The sequence below is a fragment of the Mycteria americana genome, chromosome 3 (assembly GCF_035582795.1).
Source record: "Mycteria americana isolate JAX WOST 10 ecotype Jacksonville Zoo and Gardens chromosome 3, USCA_MyAme_1.0, whole genome shotgun sequence".
Taxonomy (NCBI): domain Eukaryota; kingdom Metazoa; phylum Chordata; class Aves; order Ciconiiformes; family Ciconiidae; genus Mycteria; species Mycteria americana.
In genome coordinates, this window is record NC_134367.1 from 95149163 (window position 1) to 95168477 (window position 19315).

The 19315-nt window shown below is 37.6% G+C and overlaps 1 protein-coding gene across 2 annotated transcripts in view; it reads left to right on the forward strand.

Moving 5' to 3' along the window:
* Window positions 1–19315, forward strand: part of ZFAND3 (zinc finger AN1-type containing 3) — a 149788-nt gene that overhangs the window by 89855 nt on the left and 40618 nt on the right. For both annotated transcript variants that reach the window (XM_075496197.1, XM_075496198.1), the window contains 2 exons: window positions 4625–4804; window positions 15798–15863. In XM_075496197.1, the coding sequence (XP_075352312.1) occupies window positions 4625–4804; window positions 15798–15863 (246 nt within the window). The remainder of the gene's footprint in view (window positions 1–4624; window positions 4805–15797; window positions 15864–19315) is intronic.

Below are 19315 nucleotides of genomic sequence, written 5' to 3' on the forward strand. Positions count from 1 at the left end.
GTTAAACAAAAGTTGAGGACTCAATATTTCCTTCGGTATTTTGTTGGATATTGATGGCTAAAGTAAACTAAATACTGCAATTGAGGCTGATTTTTTTGTGTGTCACAGAATTGGGAGTATTTTAGGTGATGGAAGAGTTGGATGTTCTAAATATTTGTTAGCTTAATCTTGAGGTAATGGGTGAAATGAACATATTGGGAAGACGATCTCTTTCTGGTTGCTCACACTAACCTGGTAACAGTACCTGGACAAATGTACAAGGGAGTTTTAGTCCTGTGCAGAAGATGTGATTTCATGTGACACCTCTGGTTTTATGGGTTAGAATCAGAAGCTGTAAAGGTAATGGCTTTCATTATCAATGTTATTTTATGAATGCAAATGGACAAAAGATTGTCTGGCAAAAGAACTTGTCTTCTGAAGTCTGGAAATTGAAATCTTGTCTTCCAAAATCTGGCTTCTTGCCTTTCTTCTAGTCTAAACTATTTGAATTCATTGTATGTATAGAATATGAAATGTTTGTATTTTATATATTTTTATATATTTTTATATATATATATATATATATATATATATATATATATATATATGCGCGCACATAGTCATTGTTTTGTTTACAAAGAAAACCTAAGTAACAAAACAAAAATAACACTCTTACTATTAACATCCACTGCATGAGAGCCCTGCCTGAGATTTTCTGCTCCTGCTCAGCGAGTTGAGATGCTGGGTGCAACCCTTAAACTCAACAAAGCAAAAGGATTTTGGAGCTAGAAGACTGGCAGCATTGCTGCTTACTGCTAGCAGCTTCTCTACCCTGCAGGAATAGTTTATTTGATGTATTTAATGCATTTTATTGATAGATTTTTCCTTCTGTTATTCCCCCATGCAGGAAATGGCTAATTTTCACATCTTATTTTGGTGCTGGCTCTACCTTGTAACTAACACCAGGATATCTTGCGCTTTAAAAAAAAAAAAAAAACCAACCACCACAACCACCAAAAAAACCCCAAACCTGAAGGCAGTGGAGAAAATGAGACAATGTTGAGAAGAAAAAGAAAACTTATTTTCTGACATATGGGGAAAGTTTGTTTCCACTAAACCTGTGTACCAGTTGAAGTTTCTGTATAAAGTTGCATTTCATTAACTAGGAAAGGGGAACCTGGATTTGATGGATTTTTAGTCAGTCATTATGCATTTTGGCATGGATTTTGCTAGCATAGTGTCTCAGTAAAAGTCTCAGTAAAAATGAAGGGGAAAAAAAATAATTTAAATGAAAGTGTTTTGCCTGCATCTCTAGTATAGAAACTTCTGGAAATGAGATGAATGTCTTGCCAACTCTTGTTCTGTTTTTTTTCTCGTTGAGACTGTTGGGAGAGGTCATTGTTCTGTCAACAAAATTACATTCTGCTTTTAATCAGAATAAAGCCTCCCCTTCAAAACTTGCCAGGGTCTTGCCTATATTGCGTGTGTGTAGTTTTGTTTTGTTTTATTTGTTAAGCAGTTAAGGCTTAACTGGATTTATTCAGACACAGCTCTCCTATAACTGTTGCCAGCTTTTATGGTGCTTGGGGGGAGATCAAGGTGATCTGCAAGTTATTTGTGTTAACGAGAGTCCTGGTTAACAGAAGCCAAATGCCGTCCGCCAACACACAGAAGAAATATAATACAGCTCATCCAGTATGTCATTAGACATGTATTTGTACCAGGTAAATACTGGACCACAAATCATAAAGCAGTATTTCAGACATCTGTTGATAATTTGGGTGAAATTTATTATATAAACTATGTTACTGAATAGGTCCTCTATTGCTATTGACACTATATTATGAAGGCAACTGTTAATAATTTGCTGTAGTGTAAGTAAGTAGTTACTTCGGTTACAGTTAGTATGTCTTGGGCACTTGAGATCAGCAGTCTCAACGCTTTCCTCAAGTACTCTTGTCTGCAGTGAAAAAGTGGTTAAAAAGGGGGGATGGGAGATGTTCTCAGGTTCCACACAACTGAGCAGGCTAAGACTTTTTTGAAAGTTAATTGATTTGCAGTCTGAGTAAAAGTTAATTCTGAACACGAGGTCCTGAATTCATGAAGGCAAAAAGCATTTAACTGCCATGGTGGATTTTGCTGCTGTGTGACAGCTCTGACTGTTTCATTAGTAAGCTTGTTGGGAAATGCTGTCACTGAATGACCATTTTTGACAGCCTTTTATGCTCTCTTTGGAGTTGGAGAATTTATCAATAGGTTGCAAAAGTGAATAGTTTTTCAGGAAAAAAAAAAAAACTACCTTGGTCAATGTGCTCTTAAACTTGCAGCTTTGGGAGACACAGTGCAGTGCTAGTACCATACTATCATTAAAGGACTGTCAGGACTTTTATTATATAGACCATTTGGTAAAAATGTTTTACGTTTCTCTGTAAATGCCTTTTGTGGATGACACTGAACTAGTGTAGCCTAAGTAAAGTATTTGCAGCTATCTAGAAAAAAAAAAAAAACCACTGGCTGAGAATTTTTAACTTGCTGAATTTTAATATATTTCGTAGCATCTATTGCTGTTCTGTAACTCTACACTTTCTTTTTTAATGCGTTTTATAGATTGCTCACAGCATAGAATATTGAGTATAACCATTATTTTTGCTCTGCTCCTTGAAGGTGGAGTTGCTCCCGCTTCTGATACATGCACACAAACACAGCTTCACTTCTGTGCACTGCCTTGGATGCAATCTCACATAAAACGCTTACAATCTGTGTAGCCACCTTATATTTGCAGGCAATGTGAGATTTTCATTTATTTTCTGTATTGGTTATTTATAGACCAGTGGTTCCCAAAACATCTTCAGCTGTGAGCTCCCCTTCTGACAGGACTGTGGCCTCAGAAGAGGTGTGAAGAGTTGGGTATCTTCTGGGGTGGTGGTTCCAGTTATAATTGCTGCAGCTGTCTGTGGCTGGTGCAGAATCCCAAGTGCTTGAAGCTTTCTTGATTGCACAAACACACTAATAATATCCAGGAGCCCAACTTGGGTGCAACTTTGTTGATAACTAGTGAGGCCTGAATAGGACATCTTCCTGGGTTCAGTAACTCATCCCTGACAAAGAGCATCCCACCATTTTTTCAGAGCTGTGTTGTGGAGGTGGATGATTTCCTGTCTGCTGCCTACTTCCGCCTCCTCCCTGGCTTTGAGCTTGTTCCTCTCCAAGCTGGACTTCTGGCTGAGTCTTCCACAGCAGAAGTTACAGCTTAATTTCTCTGGCAAATCACTTAAATCCTAAATCAGCATTTAGGGACTGTTTGACTGTAGTGCTTCCCAATCCCAGTGAGTCATGTTGGTGACCTGTGTTTCTAACATGCCATCATCTGCAAATATTTATGGACTGCTCTGTTTTCCTCTCTGTCATGACATAATAATGAGCAACTGTTATGGATTTCTGTATGTACTTGCATAATGAATAAATTCTGCCTTTGTATGTCATTTTTTTAGAAGATGTGTTTAGGAATACCAAGAGGTGAGGCACTTCATCTTCAACTGTCTCTTTACAAGGAAGAGGTGCCTTTGCATTCTGAGAGTAACTGGATGTTAAGCAAACCAAAATCCATTTAGCTGGGAGGGGTGTTCCCTGGGGGCATCCAGTGGCAGAGCTGTGCCCGACTGAAATCCAGTAGCATGGCTGGTAGGAACTGAGACTAATGCTGTAGTTAATCAGGTATCAGGACTGTGGGTTTGGGAAAGCTCTCGAGGGAGGATTTGCACTTGAAAAGGAAGAGACTATTTCCCTCAAACCTAAATCTGGTTTGGAGGCAAGGTAAGCCTGAGGATGGCATCTATCAAAGATGTAGAGTTTGGACTATGGGGGTAGTTTGGAGACTTAGTGTGACTTGGTGCTTGCTGACCAAAAAGAAAACAAAAGGAAAACTTTGAAGCCAAAGAATTTGTCCATAGCTTTAATGTATTGTAGTGATTTACATCCCATGTCTAACTCTGGTCATAGATCAATGGGCAACTTTTAATACCAATGTTGGAGTAAGTGAAGGAAAGAGGATGGAGGAAAAAAACCCACACGTGCACACCCACACGCACACACCAAACCCCCATCAAACAAGTGATGCAAGTCCCTCACCAGCTTCTCCCTGCTAACCTGGAACCATAGCTGTCTATGCTAGCTTCAGCAAAACGGTTACAGGTGGAGTTTTATACAACAGCAGTGAGGAGCATTGTTTTTAGCTAAGTGTAACGTTTCCTTATACTTGTATTACATGCCTTAGTTCTTTCCTCATTGGATGTTTGTTCCTTTATGCTTTTATGCATGCTTTGTGTGAACTTATTTTTAAAATTATGCTATGTGCTGTATACTGATACAGATAGTGGTAAGCTTTGGATGCTCTTGAACAGCTGTGGAAACAAGAACTTTGGGTAGTTCTGAAATTGTTGTTTTTCAAAAACAATTAACTTTTAAGATACTTTAAATCTGAAATAAAAACTTAAAGGCTATTCTAACTTTGTGTTGTATGAGATATACAAATGTGATACCTCTGGCAGTGTTTTGGGGTTATTTTTGTTATGCTCAAGTTTTTCATGTAACATCGGATGATTAGATTGAGCAAGTGGGATGATGTATGAAATCTTGGTTTTGATAGATTTCCAGAAGAAGCAGCCAGACGATGACTCTACTCCCAGCACAAGCAACAGCCAGTCAGATTTGTTCTCTGAAGAAACGAACAGTGACAACAGCAATACCTCTCTAACCACGCAGGCCGCTAACTCCAACCAGCAACTTTTGACAGAACTGAATGTAACTTCACCGAGCAAAGAGCAATGTAAGTGCACGAGTCCTAAGTGAGAGCAGAGGAGGCATAAACATTTTGTTTTGTTCTCAGGCTTATGTTTTATTGACTCCCTTTGGAAGTAAATGGCCTGTCTTTTGGGGCAAAGGGAAAGGTTAGAAGTTATTCACAAAATAGACATTGATGGCTTTAACCGAAGAACAAGTTAAAAGGGGTTGCAGGAGTTTCTAACTAACTTTACAGCTTTTGAACTGCAGTATACAATTTAATTACAATTTTGAGGCACTCTCATTTTGAGAAACTTTTTCTCACATTGCTGGTAAATTAATATATATATTCTAGGGTAAACACCAACACCTTGTAAATTTTTACTTTAAAACCTTTTTTTTTTTTTTAATAATTGCAATTGCACATAGCGCTGACTGTAATGCATGTTTGTCTAGACTGCTGCTAGGTTACTTGCATAAAACTTAAGTTTCATGTGATAATCCATCTCTTCGTTCATGACCCATCTTTCTTCTTTATTGAACTCGTTAAGGCAAAAATTCTCCCTGAAGGTAAGCTAAGATGTTAAAGATTAGCAAATGCAGTGAGATAAACTTGTCTTTCAAGTTATTCTAAACCTCTCTATATATTCTGTGTCTAATATAATGCAGATTTTAAAACTCCATATACAACTTAAGCTCAACGGTGTAATTTGTAGCTTCATTTTCCTCCAACTGTAGCTTTATTTTGGAAGATGCTTTATGGAGAGAATCCTTGAGCAGAGTTTGCCTGTGCCTATTGGCTGGTAAATAGACGTACACATTGCAAGAAAAACATGCTAATTTTTTAGTAGGGAATCTGCTAGAGCTGCTCTGGTTCTTGAACATCAAGTCAACTGCTGGAAATAACAATCCTGACAAAGCACTAGGACTAAAAAATCTTTGATATGCTACACCTGTTTTCAATTGTGTTAACTATTTGCATAGGATGGTTTTGCTGAGTTGCTGAAGTATTTGTTCTGTTTACAGGTATGTAGACTTTGCCTATATATTCTTTTTACTTCTTGCAGATTGGCTGTGGACAAAGCATAGAGTGTCATTTTGGGATTGTGGTAGTTTATTAGACTAACTAAAATAAAATATTTAAATTCAATTATTGTTTTCTATCTGTATGTGAGAATATTGTGAGAAATACAGCAGGGTTCAAATGTGACTGTTCTGATACCAGTTCTTGTAATAAGAGTAAACTTGCCATGTAACTCTTGTCTCTCCTTCGCATACACAGTTGCTGCTGACCAGCCATCATCTCTTCCTTCTGTCCAGCGCTTCTTCAGGGGAAACCTGTAGTCTGCTGTAAAAACAAGGCCTTAAAACAACCTTCCTAGAGAATTCAGCAAAACATGCTTCAGCAACATGTTTGGGCCTTCACGGGGCAGGGGGCTTCAGCACCTCTGCTGGCTTATTAGCCAGGATCTACTATTTGGTGTTACAGGGTGCTTCTCTAGTGCTTACTGGGTCAGGTTTTCTGAAGATTTGTTCAGTTAGGAATTAAATTGTGTTACAACAAAGTGTTCTGTGGTGGCTAAGAAGGACGTGGGGTAAGTGGAAAGGTGATTACAGGGATGGGAAGGAAATTAAATAGTGTCCTTCATCCTGAATTGCTGTAAGCTTGTGAACATACACTGAAGGTGATGGATATTAGGCAGCACAGCCTGCAGAGCATTTGAAAGTATTACCAATAAAAAAAATTCTTTATGACTTCCTGCTGGGGTGATTTTAAGTGAAATACAGTGGAGAGATTTATTTACAGCTTGAGCTCTCTCTGTCTTCTCTCACATCCCCACTATCTCTTTAATGAAGCTTAATATCATTTATCAGAAATAATTATACACAGATGGAGCTTTTCTGATGGATAATGGCCTCAGCGTGGAAGATTTTTTTCCCGTAATGAAGAATGCCCAAACTTTAAATGTCTTTTTGATTTTAATTTGAGGGTGTCTTTTTCTGTGCAATATTTATTTATTTTGCAGCAAGTTCTGTTAAGGCATGTACTGCTCTCATTACAGCTGTGTTCTTCAAAGACTGATATTTTGCAGTGCCATATGATGATGTACAGCTATGTGCTGTTCTGAATAGAATTGTGGTAATTCACCAGAAATCAATGGATCATTACGGTAATCCCTATCAAAGTGTGGAAAGATTGGAGTACTCGGGAAGGATTCTCATGGTGCATTCCACTCCCCTCTCTTCCCTTTCAAGCTTTTGAGAAGAGTCTCACATCAAGGCATTTGCCATAGTACTTGAGTCCATAGGGTAAACAGATTTGCAGCAAGTCATTTAGGCAATTAACAAATTCCATTCATGTTACGACAACTGAAGAGAACCATAGAAATCTCATGTGGTAAGGTTCATATTCTGTGGCAGAGAAAGTGAGGGGTTGTTTTTTTTTTTGTACTTGTTTTTAAGTAGCCATTTCCTTTTTTAACACAGAATGAATGATATAGGAGAGGAGTTCCTTGGACTGGATTTTGCAGGAATTCAGTTTGACAATATGCAAGTATTTCTGCCTTTTTTTGTTACTGTTTTGATTTTCTTTGAGGTGCATTTGCATTCTTGAGTGTCTTATATACATAACCAGGTTGTAGTGACTTTCCATCTCCTGCCACCCTTGGTTCTGAACAATCAATCACCTACTCCATTGGCTGCTTTGCTGATTAATATCTCTCCCCCAGTAGTTGAAAGGTAGTTCTCAGTCTTACAGTTACAGTCAACAAAAATGTGTTAAAGATTTATGCCCAGAAGCAGTGACGCAAGCTTCAGGACTTTTTTTTTCCTCCTTCACACGTGCTTTGTTTTTATGAAGTATTACTTATCACCAATTTCAAAAAAATGCTGTTGCAATTTGGGGGGGGGGGGGGGGGGGGCGATATTCTAAGAATTTCCCCCCCTCCATGCTTCTTGAATTGCCTTTTTCTATCCAGAACCTTCAGGTCTTATCAGTTACAGTAAGTTTTCTTAAATAAACTTTTGCAGACGAGTATATCGATATTGGTATAGCTTTACTAAGTCTAGATTTGTATGGATTTTAATGATCTGTTTCTTAACAGATGGTTAAATCAGTCTAAATCTTGTTCTGCTGCTTTATGTGCAGATAAGTTTCTCTGTTCGAGTTCTTGTATAGTTTTCATCTATTCTCATTTTTCCCTTCCATCTCCTCCCTTCATTTAGCAGGTCCTAATGGTAGTTATTTCAGTGTCAGTCACCATACGAGCCGGTTGCTCTGTCAAAAATTTCCTTTTCTTATTGGGTGCATAGGGTTTTTGTTTATTTTTAACAGACAGGAAAAAAAGGATTTGACAATGGCCCTCGCTTCTCTCTCTCCCTACCTCCAGCCACCAGCACTCTTTAAAATTTGAGCTTATTAAGGAAGGTTCTGTGTATTTTGGTAAAGAAAAGGTCACACTGCACATGGAATAATTTTGCTTAGTTTCAGACCTTCATTGCTTTCTTTGGGGCTGTCGCATTATTTTTCTGTCACTATATGAGTAGACCTAAAGCTGACGCTGTGCAGGTTTAAAACTAACTGTGTTGTTATGTGACAGAAGAAATGTCAATGTGAACAACTCTGACTCTGGCAGCTGGATCAGATTTGATATTTCAGTAGTTCTTAGATTCGGTTGACATGATTTTATTTTAATTATGTGCTTAACTCTTCCTGGTCTCCTTGAATTAGCAAGAACCACAATTGAAAAAGGACAAAAGGAATATCAGATGTTTCTAGAACAGTTAGATGCTCTACATTTCTACATTGAAGACTTTGTAAGAAGATACACAAAGATCTGAGATATTGCTGTAAATGTCAAAAAATACACTGAAGATTTCAGCCCAGAAAGAAGGTGATGATCACTGACCACACCTTACCTCTGTGTGTGCTGAATTTTAGATGCCTAAATATGAATTTTCAGGACTGAATGTCTGTAAATTTTGGCTAGTTATTGTGTACCCTCCAGAATTTGAACTGTTGCATGACAAGCTAAGTGTTTAAAACATCATTAGTTTATCTCAAACACTTAAATTTGCAAGAAAAGTGTGAAGAATGCTTTAAAACTTTATTTTATTAAGCATTTGCATGTGCTGCAAGCACTGAAATACCCCCAATGATCAAGTTATTTTGGTGAAGTTATGTTATGTACATAAAGTGTACTACATCTGAGACAGAGATGCACCAGGCTTCTGTAAAAGATCTCTGGCAGAAAGGTGATTGTTTTTTCTACTGCAGCTATTGGATGTTTATACTCTGAATTTCATGGCTTGTTGAAGCATGACTGTGTAAAAAGCCACATAGGCTATAGTACTAGAAAAGTAATTATATTTTTTCTGTCTTTGGAATAAAAAGAAATCTTATGTCAGTTTTTTCAAGATAACCTGATGAAAAATGGATAAACAAGTGCATCCTTTCTTTCTTTCTTTTTTGTTGAATGGCCTTCTCTCTGACACTATGCAAGAGGTTTCTACCAATTTATAATGACCTCACAGTTTTTGCATTTTGCCTGGGTTTGTAAGCAGTCAGAGATGACAGCTTTCCTATGTATGCTCTGAAAATACTTCATATTTTGAATTATTATTGTAATACCCTTAATTGCATTTTGTGCCTTTTAAGTAAGGACAGTCATTTTAAAAATTACAATTACTCTTGCATGCTATCCATTGCATACTTTTCTAAATGCCCTGGCTTTGAGAATTCAGTCGCTCATTGCAGTAGGAGTCAGTTTTGTATGTCCTGTCTTTTTTTTTCTAATTATGGCTATGGGGAACTTTGTTTTCTGGCTCATCTCTGACTGAAAGTTACATGCACACCCACTTCTGTAAAGTACTAAATGTATAAACAAACCAAGCTAGCTGCCTATTTTTGTCTTGCTTGTCACAAATGGTTATAGAAAATAATTTACTTTGTTGCTAACCTGATTTATTCTTATACCAATTTGTGCGTTTTTTCTCTGATCCAAAAGAATGCAGTAACTGTTAAATAATGCTGAGCTACAAAACTAGGCTAGCTGACCCACATGATTTAATATTGCAGTAAAACTTGTACCCAAACATAACTGAGAAAGCTGCAGCTAGGTGATGGTGCTGATGAATAATTCTAATTTTCCTTATTAACTCACAAGATTGTCATGTGTTCTTTCTTCTTGTACTCGGTTTTGTGTGTCTTTTATCAGAGCAAGAGCGGACACACCTCTAATATCAAAAAACAGCCAGGTGCATATTCTGTATTACAGTCATCTTTGGATTTCTATGCTGCAGAATAAGAACTAGTTATTTTCTCGGGCTTTTTCTTTCATTAAGTTAGATAATGGTAAAAGGTGTTTTACATCTTAAGGGATATTTTTTTTAGCCTTGTTTTCATTAGATGCTATGTACAAATAGCCTTTTAGTACTGTTTTTAAAGTTAACATTAACAGTAATTCAGTTTTTCATTTGGATTATCATCAGACCTGGATTTTCTTGAACATTCATCACAATACATATCCTTTTACTATCGATGCAAACACTTTTTCTCTGGAAATTTGCAAGAATGCTTTCAAATATAAAACCAGATTGAGTTGTGGGGTATTTGAATTGTCTTTTGAGAAATGCCACTAGTATTATGTGCCAGTGCAGAACATACAGGCAGTTAGAAATTTTAACAAAATGGTGTCTAGTAGAAGTGTCTCCTTCATCCTCATTTCAATGCATGAGGATCTTTCTGTAAGTTTCAACCTGATCCCTACAGTCCCAGTTTCATTTAAAGAACACTTCTGCCTCTTCTAACATCTTAAGCAAAGATCTGGCACATAAATTTATGGAATGAACACTTCTTTCCACATCTGTGGCATGACAATTTTGAAACATAATGAAGACCAGTGGAATAGTACCACTGTTAATTGTTCCCTCTGATTTATAGTCACTTCACACTGCAGAGTAGACAGTGTATCCTAGGGTCCCATTTATTAAAGTGAAAGGACCCCATGGAACACGAAACAGAAACACAGTCACATAAGAAAAATGTGGGTTAGAGCTGCACAGCTATCAAGGTTACATGAAAATTATTTATAAAAAATATAATTTAACTGCTGGTTTCAAAAGCACACTTTTACACTTCAACTTACACCTAAAAAGTAGGAAAGTATCATGTCTATTTTACAAATGAGGAGACTGAGGAAAAGTAGGTAGCAGAGTGAGACAATAGCAAGGAAAAAAGTGGAATCTGAATCCTGTCTCAATTTACTTCATTATAGTTGTTAAATTTACCAGCTGTTCAGCAGCAGCAAAGCAGTCCAGGTTTCACTTCCTCCTCCAGAAGCTGCACGTAGATAAAAATCCACAAAAATAAATAATGGCAGATTTGTAAAACTAGAATTTTAAAAGTATGTGTTTGTATGTGATATAATCCTCTTATCTGTTTAGTAATGACATAAATTATCATGAAGCTTACCCATTCTGCAGCAAACAAGCAACTCTGAAGTGCTGTAAAGTTATTTTGCTTTTTTTTTTTAAAGAGAGTGTATTCTGTCTGTGCAGACTGAATTTAGAGATTTATGTTCCCATTTGTTTATGTATTGGTGTTTGTAATCAATGACTGTTTTCAAACTCAATTGTGTAGATTAATTAGATTATGTCTTTACCAATTCAGGAAATGCACAGCTAGATTACTGGTTTGGACAGGTTTCCAAAGGTGGATTCTGTCCTGTATTGCAAATAGCCATGAAATTCGCCCTGTCCTGGCTACAACACTGTCGTCCAAGGAAATTCAGCTCTTATTTATTGCCCTCTTCCAGCCTGTTGCATGCAGGGAGTTGCTGTGCTTTTTCTGGGAAGGACCCATCACAGTACCAAAAGCTCAAAGCAGCATTCAGACATGTTTATGTCGTTCTGATCAAGTGTTACTGAGCTTTAGGCTCCTTCACTTATTTTCTATGTTTGTTCATTAGCTGGCTTGCAGTTTTTGTGTTATCTGTAATCATTTCAGTGTATTATTGTCATCTTAGGCTTTGTACTCTTGTACAAGCTTGGTTTCATTCCATTCTGTATCTCTTCCTCTGCTCAATAAGTGCTTTCAAGTGCTGTTCAAATATACCTGACACATATACTCTTAGTTCAAGCCTAGCCCTTCCTCGAACTGCAAAAAGAGGGGGGGTTACCCTAATATTTCACTTTCCTGCACAGGAAGTTCTGACTGAGTGGAGTCACTTCACTTCACAAAGACTTCAGGAAGGGGAAACAAGAAATTCCCCTGAGTCAGGGTATGTCCTGCAGGACGGGTGCTACTTGGCAATTGTTACGGTCTTTCAGGAAGGGGGGTGGACAATGCAGAAAGACATTCTAAAGGTTTATTTAAACATATAAAAATTGTAATCGTCTATAATAGTAAACAATAACAATATTAACATATATCTAGAAATATAAGTAATACATAAAATGTTACTACTTTAGAGAGTTAGCAGAGAAACTGGTTTTGAACCTGTTTTTCCAAATTGATGTATTTAGAGTACAATTAACAGTAAGTCACAGAAAGCTAGGGATATCGGAAGCCAAAAACATAGCAGCTACATTAACAAGACCTTTTGTTTTAATATATGATAATGTTCGAGTTAAAGGATCTTGGTTTGTTCTTTATTAATTCTGTGGTTGAATTTGCAAACTTGCTGATTCTCACAATTCTCCTAATTTCTTCAGTAGCTTTTAGTATTTTTGCATTTTTAATCATCTTCTCTTGGGATTACATTATTGCTGGGCAGTGGCTGCTTTTGTTTGGAAGAGGAGTTGCAAATGCCAGAAACCACACGCTGGAAAAAAATAGGAGCAGAAGCTATTGTTTAATCTGTTAATTGGATATAGAGTAGAAAGATATCTTTATTCTTCCATTTTAATCTCTTGTTTGTACTAAGAAAAAATATCAGTTCTACATCCCTGTGGGTTATGTTAGAAGCTAGACATGTAGCCTTTCACTGTGCACTGAAGTGTTTTATGTACCACAGTTAAATTCCCTTGAAACACTTTTTTTTTGGGGGGGGGGGGCGGGGAATGAAGGTGCAGATATATCCTGAATCATGCTAAGTAATAAGCCTACCTTTGTGTGTAGCCAAGAAGGACTGGTGTTCTACTGTTATGTGACTTCCCTTTTCTTTCATGCAGAATTTTTATCAAAGCTGTGGGAAATATACTGCCCTGTTTCAAATAATATAAAGATGCTTGTATTAGCCGTTATGTATACCAAAAGATTCAACATAATGACTTCCATGTAGAATTGCACAGTCAAGCCCATACTACATAGTATTGAATTATGCATGACATTTTTAATGGTGGAACAAAAACAGTAGCAGAAGGAGGTGCTGCAAAGGACATGCAGCCTTCGCTGGTTATTAGGCACTGGTGTACGTGCATGCAAATCCCAAGATATTATTTGTTGAAACTCTGGTGCTGTGCTGTACAAATCCAAGCAATATGGAAGTAATACCTAATGAGGGAAGATTAAATAAAAGAAAAACTGACACAGGGAAGTGCAGAATACATACCAACTTACTGTACTTTAGAGAGTGAGAAATAAAGATCTTCTATTTAGTATCAACTGAAAGTATCAACTAGTGTAAATATTTACTGTGCAATAATTGCAAGGATTGGTCTTATTTGATAGTCCACAGTGATGATGCCTGTCAATATCTATTCAGTGAAAATTGGGAGAATGTAACTAAAATTATTTAAAGAAGAGCTACTGCATCTTAAGAGGCAGCTGTGGTCTAAAGTCAGTTCATTGAAATTCCATACCATGTTGTGTATATTTTGATATATTCCACATCCTGTTGTATATATTGTTTACCTAAATTCTATATTGAAGCCACATACTATATACTTGGTCTTTGAAAGTTGAGACTGACTTAACAACCTGCTGTGTAATTTTTTGCATATCCAAAAGGTGTCAATGGAAAACTTGGTAAGGGTTCTGTTGCAGTATTGATTTTCTTACCAAAAGCACCAAGCCCTAGACTAGGCATTTTTCTGAGCCTTTTATGATAGCATTACTAACATAGATCAAGCTGATCTGTTCATTTTTTTATATTCTAGCCTAGAAAAAGATATGTTGTAAAAAATGATTTGAGCTTACTTGACTATTTCTGGTTGTTGCGAGGCGGTGGTTGCTTGCCAGCGCTGTCAGGCCTGGAGCGGGCGCCAGCATGGTGCCTGATCCAGGATGCTTGACCCGTCCATGCGGGATATTTTCCTGTTGGCCAGGGAAGGCACCCAGCCCACGCCTCCCACTCCTCCTCACTGCAAAAGCAAGCTTGGCTCTTCTCACATGCAGACTTGACTCTGCAGAGAGGTCCCCACCGCTCCCCTCCGCTTACCTGTGGAGTTCAGCCATTTCTCACCGACTCCCTGCTTACCTGCCTGCAAAATCCAGCCGTCCCTCACAGCACTGTCTGTAACTTCTGCCGTCTCCTTATGCTGTTGCCTGTCACACGCAGCCATTTCCTAGGTCGTGTTCGGTGGTTTCCCGTGTCCTGTTCACTTGGGTTAACCTCAGGCCAGGCCCTAATGAGTGGCCTCAGTGTTTGCCTGCAGGCCAAACGCGGGCTCCTTGGCCTTCGTAACCACCCCTTTGAAGGTTACCTGTTGTACAGTTATGAAATGGTGTATGTTGCTGGAGGGACTTTTTGGGAGAACAGAAAACTCAAGAAGTTTATCGGTCCTTCTCTGGAAAACTGAAAGTGTAAAACTTGAGATCTTTGCTCCCAAGTGCATTTCATTGAAATCAAACGCACCGAAATAATTTCCTCACATCTTTCCCTCCCGATTGCAGAAGTTTCTTTTCTTTTTTTGTAGTGTTACAATCCTATGAGTTTTACAGGGTAGACAAAGTTACCCAAGACCTGATACTGAAAAATAGAAATGAAAGAAAAACTTGAAGGGGAAGCATCTTGGAGGGAAGCAAAAAAACCCAGTTTACTACCAGGCCAGACTTGAAAATATTTGAAAAGAGAAAAACATTGCAAAAAACACAGTGCTGTTTTCCAGATATGCAAAGACTGAAAAAAAAAATTAGGGGAAAAAGTATTTTTCAGGGCATGAAGACTTATGTTAAAGGTTATCCTGTCATACTAGGCTCTGTTGTATTGCCAGCGTAGTACTACTATATCACCAGCAGTCCAGTGCAAACTTGATTATTGGTATTTTGATAGCCAAGCTCTACTAGATCCAACTTAATTTCTGGCTCTCTAGCATCATCCAATTTATAATATCCAATTATCAAAGCTATGATGTGTTATTACCACTGGTAATGCTACTGTCAGTTTGTCTTGGCTTCACTATATGGGGTTTATTTTTTTTTATTTATTTAATTTTACTGCAAGTCGCTGAGTACACTCAATTGGTTGCTATTTTAACAAGATCTCTGGAGAACTCTTCAACGATGATGCATGTTAAGAAAAAAGCCAGAAAGCAATTTACTACCAAGCAGATACCAGATGAGTGGGCAAAAGTCCAGAGTTCAACAAAAAAAACCTTAAACATGGAAAGAGTTTGTTAGCATATGCTTGTGCCACACTTTGAAAACATAATGAGAACAAGATAAGAGGCAAAGTTGTTATCTCACTGGAGTCAGTGACAAGGTTTCTGTTGACATCAGGGAAGCGATCACTTTGTCCCTTGCGTTACTTGTGGGTTAGACAGACACATTTCTAGCTTTGTTCCGACATAAACAGTACCTTTGTCAACACTGGAAAAATTGCAATTACAGTGTGTATTTTCCTAAAACTGCCTCTTGTGATATTTATAACGTATAACATAACTTGTCTTTTTGTCCCAACTTCTCATCTGTTTTTTCAGTGCAAGACACACTCAGATTTGACTGGGAAAGAAATACTGAGAATAGTAGACTACTTCCATATGTGCTTTCCAAAGACAAGTGCTCCTCAGCGTTTTATATTCCTAAGTATAATCTCGATGTGCTTGTAAATATTAAATATAGGTAGTATTTTGAGACATATGATCTTCTCTGTTTCCAGGTGGGCCATGCACAGGTACAGCTCATGCCTCGTTAACCACACCAACCAAAAGATCTTGCGACTCAGGTATGTGTGTTGTGGGGGTCAAGGACTTAGATTTTGCATGATATATAGCTCTATGGTTATAGTTTAATAGTCAGCGGTAGTAACTATATCTGGCGAATGCCAAATGAAAGTAAATATTGTTTCTTTGCTGTCAGAAATGTATATATAAAAGGATTTGTATGGCAGGTAGTTCATCTCAGAGTCCTGTTAAACATAATTCCATAAATACACTATGTTTTCAGTTAATCTTTGTAAACATAAGACATACAGGAGTAATCAGTTTGATTTAATTCTAGTGATTGTGATAGTGTTCTGGAAATCCCCCCTTTAAATGCAAAGTGTTGAGTAGAAAGCTGGAGTATATTGACTTTACTTTCCCTGACTGAAGATGCAGTATAGACAGCTGATGTTTGCATTGAGACTAAATTTCACCTGCTTTGGGTCCTTTCGATGACTTTATTTCTACATGGAGGGTATAGATGGATGATCTCTCACAGAGCTAGTGTTAGTAGTGACATGTTAGGTCATTGCCAGGCTGAAGTAGCCGCTTCTGCAGCAGATCTGTCATGAAGAATCGTGTGAGCGCTCGTTCCGGCAGGCAGCCAAGTTAACCTGCATTGGCTCAAAGTCTGAAAAGACTTTGGTTTTGCATGGATTAAGGAGAGCTCATATGATCCTTTCCACTGTGGGAAGCCATAACCTCCTGTGGAGTAGCAGTGGCAGGCATCTAGGTAGTGGTAATGTTCTTGCAGTCTATGTTTCCAAAACAATTTTTGCCTATATTTGCATTTATGTACCAATTGAGCTGAAAGGAAGGGTATTCCTGTTTGATTAAGGGCTCTTATTCTTTCAGGAGTTCAAGGTATATTTCCTCTGAAGTCATTCTTTCAAAAAGTGTTTCAAGTTACCGTATGTTTAGCTGAACTGTAGTTATTCCATATCTGCCTGTTGTTAGCTTGCAGTGATGATGCAAGTTGGCTGGTCTACAGTGAAGGAAGGTTAAAGAGAAGCTACATTACCTTGCACTTGGTGCAGGTACAGACCTCTCAAGTAATGCATTATAATCTGTGATGATGCTGTAAGTATTGTTTGCCAGAGAACTCTGAGTGTGGCACTGGAAGATACTGGATCCAGCTTCTCCAGAATAGGAAGACTGTGGGTTTTCTTTTCTACGTAGCCATGGAGGTGTACCTAAACAAGACGGAATGTTTGCCACTGTATCCCTTGCAACCTAATCTGCTTTGCTCAGGCTATTACTAAACTGTATTTTCTTTATACGTTAGCTGTTGTAATGTTTAACTCTGGTTTTCATTGCAGGGTAATTTAAAAGCTTTCTATGATGCTATAGATACTGAAAACCAAGAGTACTATATGAATATTTTAGAAAAAGTGCTTTTGATTAGCAAAAAGGCAAGTAAGTCCGCTATTTAGAGTGTCAAATGGCAACAGTAAAAGCTCCTTAGAATAAAGCCAATGAAGCTACTAGACCTGTTGAAAAATATCCATTAAATGATTGGCTAACTTTGCTCAGTAGTTCTCTTAATTTTCGGTTTATGCTAATGTTTGGTCCCTACATGCTTGTATGTTAATCATTTGGTGTGTTTAACAAGAAAATAAGGAGATCTTCTTAATTTGATGCCACAAGTTTTGTCTTCAGTCAACTAAACCTAATGATTTTATATTACCTCATTTTCTCCCAATGTTTTTTACATTATTTGCTCAGTGATCTGCATATTTTGTTTGTAGTCCCTACACTAATAAACCTGTTACCAGGAGGTACAGATTTCTTCTCCAGAGCTTGAATTTTCAGCAAACTTTCATTTTTTTTAAATAAATTACCATGTTTTCAAAGTCTGCATTTGGGAATCCAGATAAATATGGGAATTTGGACAAGAAAATACTGGCTACAAAATATCACCCAGAAATGGTGTGACATCTTCAGGCATAAGCAGCAGACTATGTAACTGAATTTTTCACACTACATTCACTTCAACTTAGTGTCCCTTCCTAGGAAGCTATTTAAGTGATACAAGCAATATTTGTCAATACTACACATTGTGTATAAGCCTCTTTTCTGTAAGTATTCTACATTTCTTCTGCTTGGAAGTGCTTTGAAGGAAGAATGTTTTGGTGGAATTCGTCTGTGTAATTTTTTCCCCCTTCAAGTATAGTTGTTCCCTAAAGTCTGCCATATATCAGCATTTGAGACAGAAAATTAGAAAGTTGACCTAGTTATCTTGTATGCAGGTTCCCGTCAGGAGGATATTAAGGAGGACATAAACCTTTCATATTTTATTAGCATTAATGTAGCCATTGAAGAAAGATCAAAACAATAAATCTGCCAAGACGCAGGAAAAGTTCTCTTACAAAAAAAAGAGTTTTTACCTCATGCACTTGTCAACTTGCATGCTGGAGGTGTTCCGATAAAGAATTGTATTATGACACCAAATAGTGGGGTTTTTCCTTCTCCTGTTCACCAGAATCATCACTGTGGTAAAAAGTATTTCTATTCCAAAGTGTGCCCATAGGACAAGGATTATAATGAAAAGAATGAATAACAACTTGCAATCATTAGTTTGGATATTGCCTCAAAGGTTTTTGAGAGCCAGCGGTCTGAAGATTTTATAGGAAAAAAGATGGGACTGTGTGGCCTTGTGTATAGCTTTTTATGTATTTTGATTTTGTTCCTTAATGGTTAGGTAATGTATGATTGACGGCAGATACTTTGAGGTGTACTCTAGTCAGTAGGGCATCCAGATCCCATGTATATTGGGTGCCTGTGTCATGAAAGCACAGGTCCAAGTGGCATATTACTCTTCTTTTTCTGCTGTACAAGTTAAAGATGATTTAATACACAATTCTGAACAGCCAGATTTTAAAACATTTTCACGCAGCCTAAAGAAACCTGGAAAAAATCGGTGGAACTGCATGAGTGCGCTCAGTTAATTTTTAATTGTGCAGTAGAGAGGGTAGTAGAAACGGGCAGATAAAATGCAGTAATGATACAATCAATTCATACATTGTATCCATAAAGTCAGTGAGTTTTTAAGTACTTCATTTCTCAGTAGCAGTTCATGAGAAACGTGCATCTTTAATATTCTGTATAGTTATAGGTGCAGATAGCTCACATTTTATGAGGATATCAGTCCTAGATGGGTGTGGTGGTATTTATATTGTGTGAGATTACAGTATCTGTCTCATTGCTCTATGCTGTTTCTAGTTTGAAATTAGAGTCTAGGAGATGCAAATAATTCTTCTGCTGCTTGAGCAAAGCAGTTAAGCAGGTGTATGGTCCTTTTTGAAGTTTCAGGTTTATTGATGTTCTTATACTAAGTCTTGTGCTTGATTGTAGCAGTGCTAGAAATCTAAACACTTTGAGGCTGAACCTATACAATTGAGAGGACAGCCTTTTAGGAGTTATAGAAAGGGCAGGTTGTGGAAATTGAAGTACACAAATTTTCAGCCAGAGCCAA